Below are 10,850 nucleotides of genomic sequence, written 5' to 3' on the forward strand. Positions count from 1 at the left end.
GCAGAAGAGAGAGGAAGGGGGGAAAAGGAGCCAGCGGGGTTCTTGCCCTCCACTACCTGCCGTCTCCACCATCTGCCATGGCTAAAGCCACGGCGATCCACCGAGCCATCGTTGCCGTGGCTCCGGACCAGAGGGGGCCAACGAGGCTACTGTGAAAATCTGTCCTGCCGAGTTAATCCAGAGCTCTGCACCCCCACCCCCGGGCCATTTCACAGAGTATATGGGCAGAGAGGTAGTGATGGAGGCATACAACTCATTTCCCCAGGGCTCCTAGAGCCTGTCCCAGAGTCTAGGGGAGCTGGGACCTACCAGGAGCGGAGGAAATACAAATCTGACACTTTGGCTCCATGCCTGACCCCTTTCCAGCTCCAAAGGATGAAGGCACGCTAACCTGCAGTTTCCCGTTCTACCCCAAAGACTGGGGGGGTCAAATCACCTGCCGCACCCCTCTGGGATCAGTCCCACGGGGCGACGTCCTTTTTCCCCCTCCCCACATCACATCCCCACGCAACAGACACTCTGGCCCCACTTATGTGTAGGTGATGCTGGTCTTAATTTTCTGTCGAGAGGATAGATAAATTGGTTTCTTGTTCACCTGCAGCAGAGCCCAGAAGAGGTTGGCCATCATCAAAAGTGTGTTTTCCAGTAGATCGCTTCTGAATCTGGGAAATAGGCAAGAGATCATCGTTGACTATCTGCCTACCCTACGTAGCATTTGTAGGACTGAGAAGAGTAAAGAACAGGGCAAGAGTAAGAGAAGGTAAAAAGCTCTTCTTTACTATGTTGTTTACAAGTTTCAGAAAACCGCTTTTCCGTAAGAACTCAAAGTACTTAATTAATTCTATCGAAAAACAAATGAAAGAAACACTAACATAAAACTGTGTGTTCTCCCCAATTTGTTTTGGTAGATTCCTGCACTATTTTGAAGGAATTCATCTTGACCTCTCCAAAGACACTGTGAACTGTTTGGCAGCCTCCTTCCCTTAATCTTTTCTTTGACTGAGTGCCTTGTACAGATTTTTTTATGTGGTACTTCTAACCCTTGGATTTTCCAGATTCATTTCTCCATAATGTATATTTAAAATAGTCATTTGTATATTACATTTGTGTACACATGTTTTAAACCAACAGAAATATCAACACCAGGGGATAAACCGTATATGCGGTCACGCTGACATTGCTTTCTGCACTTTGACCGCCTTATGTTCCCGTCATCCCATTTCATTCCGCCGAGCTCCATGTTCTTGTGGGTGAGTCGTTTCCCCGAGGTAAATTTCATCCAAGGAAGTATTTGAAGAGGCTTGAGCGCTTAACGACCCCTCTGATTCTCCCCCAACAACATCCCCTCTCGAGGCCACTGGCATTTATTTGCCAAAATAAGCGGTTTTATGTAGGGCTTTCTCATCACTACATAGTTTAAACTTCTTAATGAAAATTCCTCATTACAAAGTGGCATCAAGTCTGATCACGGTAAATTCTGGAGAAAATTTCAAAGGGGAAGGAGAAACAGCTTAAATCTGCACTGCCCAAATACGATCCTTAATGGCCTTTTTAAAAAATGTGTGTTGGCCTTCTTGATCATACCAGCAACTTCTTTTTTATTATGGGAGGAGTTAGTTCTCTAAGGTGCCAAAAAATAAAATCATCAGCCACGTTCTGTAAATAGTGAGCCCGAGTCACCCAGTTTACCGAGGTTTCCTCCTGGTTTTTTGAGGTGCTCTGAGAGGATCTTTAACTTTCAGATGACCAGGAGGGGACCGCATTTAGGGCATTGCAATCGGGTACATGCACATATCAGGTATGTGGCAATGTTTCTAACTTTTTATACCTTTTTAATTAACTTTTATAAAGATTTTTATCAAGCTTTCACATGACTCTTGGGTTTTTTATATAGCTATTTTAAAATGAAAGCACAGCCCTGGAGATAGGATGTTGATTGAGCACAATTCCCAGTATTTCTGATGAAATTCCATTGGCCAAAATTTTGTAAAGCTCAAGCTTGTCACTTGGAAATAAGAGAATTATTTCTTTATTTTTGCCCTTCTCCTTTATGTTAAGCTCTGTTGGTCAGATTAATTTCAGATCTTGATTTCTGAAAAAAAAATGTTTTTTAACCTAAGATAGGATACGGCCGTTGTACCGTCTCATTTTTCTATCAAATTGATAGAGCCAGTCATTCATGCCAGGATCAATGCTTTCAAATCTTGCATTTCCTTGTTCTCCTTCACTCTGACTCATGTTTAAGTGAATAATGTTTGCCCTCAAAAAATTTGCAGATCAAGAAATTAAACTGAGTATTTATTAGATGAATATCCTTGTACCTTAATCATGAGTAAAGGTATAAGTATTTGATAATGTAAGAGCTTCTTACTTCTGTACAGTTTTGTAAAGTGTAAAAGCATACTTGTTTGAAAATGTGTACAAAGATGTATATTTACCACTAATGTGTACAATACCACTTTGTTTCCTGTAATTATGTTGACTAGGATGCTGGTCTAATTAAAGGTTTTAAGCTCCAAAAAAAGCTTAGCCAATATATGAAATTGAGCAGTTGGTATTAATTCATTTTCCAAATATAAATTATTTTGACAGTGGACTGCCAATGAGAATATTAAGAATGTATCACAGTATCTTTTCAAAGTATGGGTCTTGCTTCCTTTACTCGAGAGAAAATCCTGATCATAATTTTGCCTTGTTCAGGGAAATGCTATTTTTAGGGTTGGTAGGAGATGGCAATCTTAAGAACCATAATGTAGATGTTTTACCGTTTATTATAGACAATAACCCAACTCCCTAACCAAAACAAAGAAGTGATAGAATACTTCTCCACATTAAGGTCCAATCTTGATTTCTGTGTTCTTTGGGGGGGCAAAAAAAACATAAGGAATAAATTCAAGTGTCTAATGTACGGATGGTAGAAGAGTGCTTAGACTCACCTTTACTAAAATATTTTATATTAAGTAATTGTTTTCCAATCTCCCTATGCAGAATACATGTCCCAACTTAGAGATGGAAACTTTCCTCTAACAAGATGAGGTTTTTTAAATCTTTCTCAAAATCCATTTACCAACGTGTCATCTGCTACTCCATTTTTGAGGTAACCAAGTACATAGGGTCTGGGACCAGGTGATAATACTTATTATTTTTTTTTCCAATCACCTAACAGAGTCCTTTCACACTGGGGACTCTACTGTTGACAAGCACACAGATTTTTTTTTTTAACTCATTGAAACTACATTTTAATAGGAATCCAATCAATTCAATTCTCCTTGATTTTAAAGAGGGGAAAATCCAGTTTTGCAGCATTGCTTGTAACAAAACATTCCCACCGCTAATGGCCACATTCTGTTTTGACCTCCACAGTCCCCCACCAACCCATCTACCAACCCTTGAAACGAAAAAGTATTAAGCTTGAGATGTCAACTTGCAGAAGGCTGGTTATCCAATTTATATTCTCCTGCTTACTTGTGTTTCATTTATATTTTCCTGCTTACTTGTGAGTGTTTCATTTCTCTACCCGAAAGGTAGGCAGATTGAGAAATGGAATAAAATTTGAGTCAATCTGTTCTGTAGCTTGAGAAGGCTTCCTGGTCAGGGGTTGACCAGACTAGGGACAAACTTTCCAGGCCTGGTAAACAAAGCGTGAGGGTTCCACTGCTTAAGAATAAGCTTTAAAAACTGCCAGTTCATAAAAAGCAACTGCTTGAAGCAAAGAATCATACATCTCCTCATCTCTGGTTTGGGCCACGGGAGAGAACATCTGCTGGTAGTGGACCACATTTTCTGGTAGAAAGGACACCCGGGGGTTCGCTTCCGTTACGGAGCACGTGAGCATCTGCTTCACCAAATCTTTTCCGCTGGTCCGGCTGCTCCCGACCATTAATCCGAAATGCTTTCCGACTGCAACCCGGTTCAGGCTCAAGACCCTGTGCTGGCCATCCTGCATGAATGTCTTATTTAACAGGGCGTGGAGCATGGCCTCCATAATGTGAAAGTGTAAGGTCAGAGGGAACAGGGACGCCTGCTGTACAGAGAGCCTATTTTTTTCCAGGACGTAGAAATCTGCTTCGGGCATCATGGAAATGATGGAAGACACCTGAAAGAAAGAAAGGAAAATGAACCAGTGAGCAGAAATTCTTTTAAGCTCCAATCTTTCGGTTGCTGACTTGATTCACTCCCATCACAACTTCCAAGTCGGTTGAGAATTAACTTATTCAAATCCAGCTTTGCTGTCCCTGGTTTTCACGGAGGAGGAGCCTGGCCTAGTGGAAGAGCACATGCTTTCGAAGACAAAGGAGCCGAATTCAGTGTGACCTTGGGCAAATGGACTATGTGTGCCTCAGTTTCCTTTTGTGTAAAATGGGGATTAAATACCCATTCTCCCTTTCTCTTACATTCTGAATGCCATGTGGGGTGGGACAGGGACTGTATCCAACCCGATAATCTTGTATCTACCCCAGAGTTTACTACAGTGTTCAACCTAAAGTAAGCACTTAAAATACCACTATTATTATTATTATTATTGTAGTAGTAAGTCCTTACATTAGAATTCCCTCTTAAAAGCAATCAGTTTTTGGTATTTGAACTTCTAACGTGATAAAGCCCTGCCAAAAGACTGACTCCAACTGGAAAAGCAGAAAGGAATTACCCAGAAGAAAAAAGAGGTAGATTTTAATTCAAAAAAGCATGTAAAAATGAATTACCTCTTCCAGGTAGACAGACGGTACGTAATCTCCTCTCATCAGTCTGGAGCATTCTTCCTGCTGCCAATCAAGAACTGTTAACTTGTGATCGAGGTGAGCCCAGGCCAGTTTGTGGAGGCCAAAAACCACAGACACGACGCTCTTAGCTGTCTGAAATAGAAGGGTTTGTTCAGATGTTAGAATCTGGTGGAAAGGCATCAGAAGTCCTTAAAATGGCTGGTCCAGATACTTGTAGCAGTTTGCACTGCACCGTCCCATTCTGCCTTTCACCCGATGACGCTATCACATCTTGGGCCGAGGGGGAGTAAAAGAACATTAATGCTTTAGTAAGTCTTCAAGGACTAAAAATCAGAATTCAAAGCCAAGACAGGATGATGATAATTGTATATATTGACTATGGACCAAGCACTGAGGCTCCAAACCTCTGTCTCAGCCCAGACCACGAAAAAGAGAATTAAAGTCTCCAGAGAATCTGCAGTTTCACTCAATGCACCCTACAATCCCTTGTGATATACCACGCATTTTAAAACAAAGATACCTTAAGCCTCGCTCTTTCTATTTCAGGTCTGATGAGCCTTCCCAGGGTTACACTCGCTTGTCTTTTCTTCTCTTCTTTTTCATTCTCAGAGGGTAGAAGAATAGAGTTACATACTTGAACGGTGGTTTTATACTGGAACAAGGGCACATCTAGTAAGTTCTGCAAGTCTACAAAGGGTCCGTGTTTTTCTCTGTGCTCTACGATGTTGACGGACTTCCTTCCCCGCAATAATCGAAACTCGGCAAGTTCTTCTGCGGATGCTGTGTTGAGCACCTGCAGGATAGCATACTGCTGCTCAGAGGAGAAGATGTTTTCCAGTGCCGGTTCAGTGTCCTTTCTGTTTTGAACTGACGAGGAAAAGTCGGGGTAAGCTTTCTTCACGGGGTGTGCGGAGAGGTGCAAGTACTGGAAGGGAGATAAATCCAGGACGGTATGAAATAACTTCTGCCTCCCTAAAATAGGAGAAAATGATAAGTTACTTAAGTTAAAGTCCTCCATCTTGTGAGTCTCCAAACTAGTTTATCTTGGCAGCATTTTTATGCAGGGGTATGGGGCTGATTGAGGGGGTGAAGGGGGCTGGGAAAGCACAGGAGCAGCATGGCTTGGTGGAAAGAGCACGGGCTTGGGAGTCAGAGGTCATGGGTTCTAACTCTGACTCCACCACTTGTCAGCTGCGTGACTTTGGGCGAGTCACTTAACTTCTCTGTGCCTGTTACCTTATCTGTAAAATGCAGTGAGCCCCATGTGGGACAACTTGATGACCTTGTATCTCTGGCCCAATGTGTAGAACAGTGCTTGGCACATAGTAAGCACTTAATACCACTATGATCATTACTATTGTCTGTGTGGCCTAGGGCAAGTCATTTAACTTGTCTGTGCCTTGGTTACCTCATCCCTAAAACGGGGATTAAGACTGTGGGATATAGACTGTTGTCCAGCGTGATTATCTCGAATCCACCCCCGTGTTTAGTATGGTGCCTGGCACAAAAGAGTCTCTTAGTAAATACCATTTTTAAAAAAAAACGGGGGTTGGGGGTTAAGAGCATGGGGTTGGTGGACCTGGGGATCTCTTAGGCGTGGCTCAGTGGAAAAGGCACGGGCTTGGGAGTCGGGTCATGGGTTCGAATCCCTGCTCTGTCACTTGTCAGCTATGTGACTGTGGGCAAGTTACTTAACTTCTCTCTGCCTCAGTTACCTCCTCTGTAAAATGGGGATTAAGACTGTGAGCCTCAAGAGGGACAACCTGATGACCCTGTATCTACCCCTGTGCTTAGAACAGTGCTCTGCACATAGTAAGCTCTTAACAAATACCAACATTATTAAGAGGCTGGGCTGGGGAGTTCTAATCCCGGCTCCGCCCCTTGCCAGCCACGTGACGTGGGGCAAGTCCTCAGTTCCCTTATCGGTAAGATGGGGGTGAGGACTGGGAGCCCCACCCGGGGCGATCTGATCACCTTGTATTCATTCAATAGTATTTACTGAGCGCTTACTATGTGCCAAGCACTCTTCTATAAGCACTGGGGTAGATAAAAGGTAATCAGGTTGCCCCACGTTGGGCTCCCAGTCTTCATCCCCATTTGACAGATGAGGGAACTGGGGCACAGAGAAGTTAAGTGACTTGCCCACAGTCACACAGCTGACAAGCAGCAGAGCCGGGATTAAATAAAAAAATAAATATGGTATTTGTTAAGCGCTTAGTATGTGCAAAGCACTGTTCTAAGCGCTGGACTAGATAGGTTCTAATCCCCGCTCCGCTGCTAATCAGCTGTGTGACCTTAGGCAAGTCACTTAACTTCTCTGTGCCTCAGTCACCTCATCTGCCAAATGGGATTAAAACTGAGCCCCACGTGGGACAACCTGATCACCTTGTATCCCCCAGCGATTAGAACAGTGCTTTGCATATAGTAAGCGCTTAACAAATACCACAATTTATAGAGGATAATCAGATCGTCCCACATGGCCACATTTTTTAATCCCCATATTTCCAGCCGAGGTCACCGAGGCCCAGGGAAGTGACTTGCCCAAGGTCACCCAGCAGAGGAGGGAGGGGGGATTAGAACCCACGACCTTTGACTCCCCAGTCCAGGCTCTTGCCACGGAGCCACGCTGCTTCTCAAATGTGCAAAGCACTGGGCTCAGTCCAGCGCTCTGCACATAGTAATAATAATGTTATTTGTTAAGCGCTTCCTAGGTGCAGAGCACTGTTCTAAGCGCTGGGGTAATAATAATAATAACGTTGGTATTTGTTAAGCGCTTACTATGTGCCGAGCACTGTTCTAAGCGCTGGGGGAGACACAGGGGAATCAGGTTGTCCCACGTGGGGCTCACAGTCTAAATCCCCATTTTACAGATGAGGTCACCAGAGACGTGAAGTGACTCGCCCCCAGTGACACAGCCGACAACTGGCCGAACGGGGATTCGAACCCATGACCTCTGAATCCCAAGCCCGGGCTCTTGCCACTGAGGCGCGCTGCTTCTCTGGAAGTAAGCGCTCAACAAATACTATGGAATGGATGAATGCTTGGCTCCGAGGAGGCGCTCAGCAAAGAGCATTCGTGGTGTTTAGTAAGGGCCCCAGGTGGGGCGGGGGGGGCGGGGTCCGGTCCTCAGGCCTAGGGGAAGAGGGGGCGGTTACCTCTTGGCAACAGGGTCCACATGGCGGCTCCGCTTCCGGTCCGGCCGGGGTTCGGGGGATCCCCGTCCGCCGCGGCCCTGCACGAACGTTCCGGCCTCCACCGCGTTCCGGCGCCGCCCTGTGGCCGCCGCGGGCCTTCCATCCGGGTCCTCCGCCCCGGCCTCCCCCGCGCAGGCGCGTTTCGCGCTTGGCGCTTCTCCTCAGGCTGACAGGGCCCATTGCCCTCCCTCCCCTGTCAGCCTGACAGGGGTATTTAATAATAATAATAATGTTGGTATTTGTTAAGCGCTTACTAGGTGCCGAGCACTGTTCTAAGCGCTGGGGGAGACACAGGGGAATCAGGTGGTCCCACGTGGGGCTCACAGTCTTCATCCCCACTTTACAGATGAGGGAACTGAGGCACAGAGAAGTGAAGTGACTTGCCCACAGTCACCCAGCCGACAAGTGGCAGAGCTGGGATTCGAACTCATGAGCCCTGACTCCAAAGCCCGTGCTCTTTCCACTGAGCCACGGGTATTTCCGAAGCGCTTACTCTGTGCCAAGCGCTGGGGCAGATAAGAATAATAATGTTGGTATTGGTTAACCCGTACTCTTGTGCAGAGCACTGTGCTAAACGCCGGGGGAGACCCAGGCTCATCAGGGGGCCCCACGGGAGGCTCCCAGTCGTCATCCCCATTTTACAGATGAGGTCACTGAGGCCCAGAGAAGTGAAATAAGAATAATAATGTTGGTATTTGTTAAGCGCTTACTCTGTGCAGAGCACTGTGCTAAGCGCCGGGGGAGACCCAGGCTCATCGGGGGTCCCACGGGAGGCTCCCAGTCATCCCCATTTTACAGATGAGATCACTGAGGCCCAGAGAAGTGAAGTAATGTTGGTATTTGTTAAGCGCTTACTCTGTGCTAAGCGCTGGGGGAGACCCAGGGTCATCAGGTGGTCCCACGTGAGGCTCCCAGTCTTCATCCCCATTTACAGATGAGGGAACTGAGGCCCAGACAAGTGAAATAATAATAATTAATAATGATGGTATTTGTTAAGCGCTTACTCTGTGCAGAGCACTGTTCTAAGCGCTGGGGGAGACCCAGGGTCATCAGGTGGTCCCACATGAGGCTCCCAGTCTTCATCCGCATTTTACAGATAAGGGAACTGAGGCCCAGAGAATAATAATAATAATAATGATGGCATTGGTTAAGCACTTACTATGTGCCGAGCACTGTTCTAAGCGCTGGGGGAGATCCAGGGTCATCAGGTTGTCCCACGTGAGGCTCCCAGTCTTCATCCCCATTTTCCAGATGAGGGAACTGAGGCCCAGAGAAGTGAAATAATAATAATGTTGGTATTGGTTAAGCGCTTACTATGTGCTGAGCACTGTTCTAAGCGCTGGAGGAGATACAGGGTCATCAGGTTGTCCCACATGAGGGTCACATTTAATCCCCTTGTGACAGATGAGGTAATTATTTGTTACTCAAATAATACATATATTATTTGTGTGTTTATATATTATACATAATATATAAATACATAAATTACATATTAATATATTTCATATATAATATAATATGTGTATATGTAAAATATATATTATTTATTGAGAAGCAGCGTGGCTTGGTGCAAAGAGCACGGTCTTGGGAGTCAGAGGTCATGGGTTCTAATCCCGGCTCTGCCGCTTGTCAGCTGTGTGACTGTGGGCAAGTCCCTTTACTTCTCTGGGCCTCAGTTCCCTCATCTGTAAAATGGGGGTAAAGACTGGGAGCCCCACGTGGGACAATCTAACCCAGCGCTTAGAACAGTGCCCTGCACATAGTAAGCGCTTAACAAATACCAACATTATTATTATTATGTGCAGAGCACTGTTCATTCGATAGTATTTATTGAGTGCTTACTATGTGCACTATGTTACTTCCCTTCTCTGGGCCTCAGTTCCCTCATCTGGAAAATGGGGATGAAGACCAGGAGCCCCACGGGGGACAACCTGCTGACCTCGTCTCTATCCCAGCGCTTAGATTGGTGCTTGGCACATAGTAAGTGCTTAACAGATGCCAATTATCATCATCATGAGGGAACTGAGGTACGGAGAACTGCCCAAGGTCATTCATTGTTGTAATTTTGGGGCACTTCCTGTGTGCAGAGCACTGCACTAAGCGCTTGGAAAGTACAATTCAGCAATAAAGAGAGACGATGCCTGCCGACACTGGGCTTACAGTCTTGTGCGGAGAGAGAGACGGCAAAACTAGTAAACAGGCATCATTTTCGATTTCAGGCTCCCGAAGAGAGAAAGCGATTTTTTTCCTGCGTCTGAAGACCCTCAAAAAGGATTGTTTTACCACAGTGGAAATCGTAGTTGGTAAGTTTTAAATCATTCCAGGGCTTGGGAGTCAGAGGTCATGAGTTCGAATCCCAGCTCTGCCGCTTGTCAGCTGTGTGACTGTGGGCAAGTCGCTTAACTTCTCTGGGCCTCAGTTCCCTCATCTGTCAAATGGGGATGAAGGCTGTGAGCCTCACGTGGGACAAGCTGATGACCCTGTCTCTCCCCCAGCGCTTACAACAGTGCTCTGCACATAGTAAGCGCCGAACAAATACCAAAGTTAAACAGTTTTATTTGCAGCCTGGCTGAGTGGAAAGAGCCCGGGCCTGGGAGTCGGAGGTCTTGGGTTCTAATACCGCCCCTGGGTGACTCTAATCAAGTCATTTCACTTCTCTGGGCCTCAGTTCCCTCATCTGTCAAATGGGGATGAAGACTGGGAGCCCCACGTGGGACCACCTGATGACCTTGGATCTACCCCAGCGCTTGGAAGAGTGCTTGGCACAGGGTAAGGGCTTAACAAATGCCATCGTTATTATTATTTGCACGCACGGGGGTAGAAGATCCATTTTAGTGCTGCCCCTGATAGTAACGATGACGGTGACCTGGCTTGTTTGGCCAGTTGACCATTTTTTCCCTCCCAGGAAAAGCCTCAACAGGCACTAGAATAAACC

The 10,850-nt window shown here is 45.8% G+C and overlaps 2 protein-coding genes across 7 annotated transcripts in view; one reads left to right on the forward strand and one right to left on the reverse strand.

The window, feature by feature from the left end:
- ATAD5 (ATPase family AAA domain containing 5) overlaps window positions 1-4,121 on the forward strand; it is a 34,792-nt gene extending 30,671 nt beyond the window's left edge. For 3 of the 6 annotated variants that reach the window (XM_029079803.2, XM_029079813.2, XM_029079804.2), the window contains 2 exons: window positions 602-760; window positions 909-2,543. In XM_029079803.2, coding sequence (XP_028935636.1) covers window positions 602-760; window positions 909-987 — 238 coding nt within the window. In that variant the 3' untranslated portion in view covers window positions 988-2,543. Of the gene's footprint in view, window positions 1-601; window positions 761-908; window positions 2,544-4,051 lie in introns of those variants that run through there. The other 3 variants (XR_005660833.1, XM_029079812.2, XM_029079805.2) reach the window with 3 other exon arrangements.
- Window positions 2,752-7,953, reverse strand: TEFM (transcription elongation factor, mitochondrial). Its single transcript, XM_001511172.5, has 4 exons — window positions 7,877-7,953; window positions 5,242-5,693; window positions 4,704-4,853; window positions 2,752-4,096 (listed from the first exon to the last, which is right to left on the reverse strand). The coding sequence occupies exons 1-4, from the start codon at window positions 7,896-7,898 to the stop codon at window positions 3,659-3,661; spliced, it is 1,062 nt and encodes a 353-aa protein (XP_001511222.2). The 5' UTR covers window positions 7,899-7,953; the 3' UTR covers window positions 2,752-3,658.
- Between the last annotated feature and the right edge of the window lie 2,897 nt (window positions 7,954-10,850).

This window comes from Ornithorhynchus anatinus, chromosome 15 (assembly GCF_004115215.2).
Source record: "Ornithorhynchus anatinus isolate Pmale09 chromosome 15, mOrnAna1.pri.v4, whole genome shotgun sequence".
Classification (NCBI taxonomy): Eukaryota; Metazoa; Chordata; class Mammalia; order Monotremata; family Ornithorhynchidae; genus Ornithorhynchus; species Ornithorhynchus anatinus.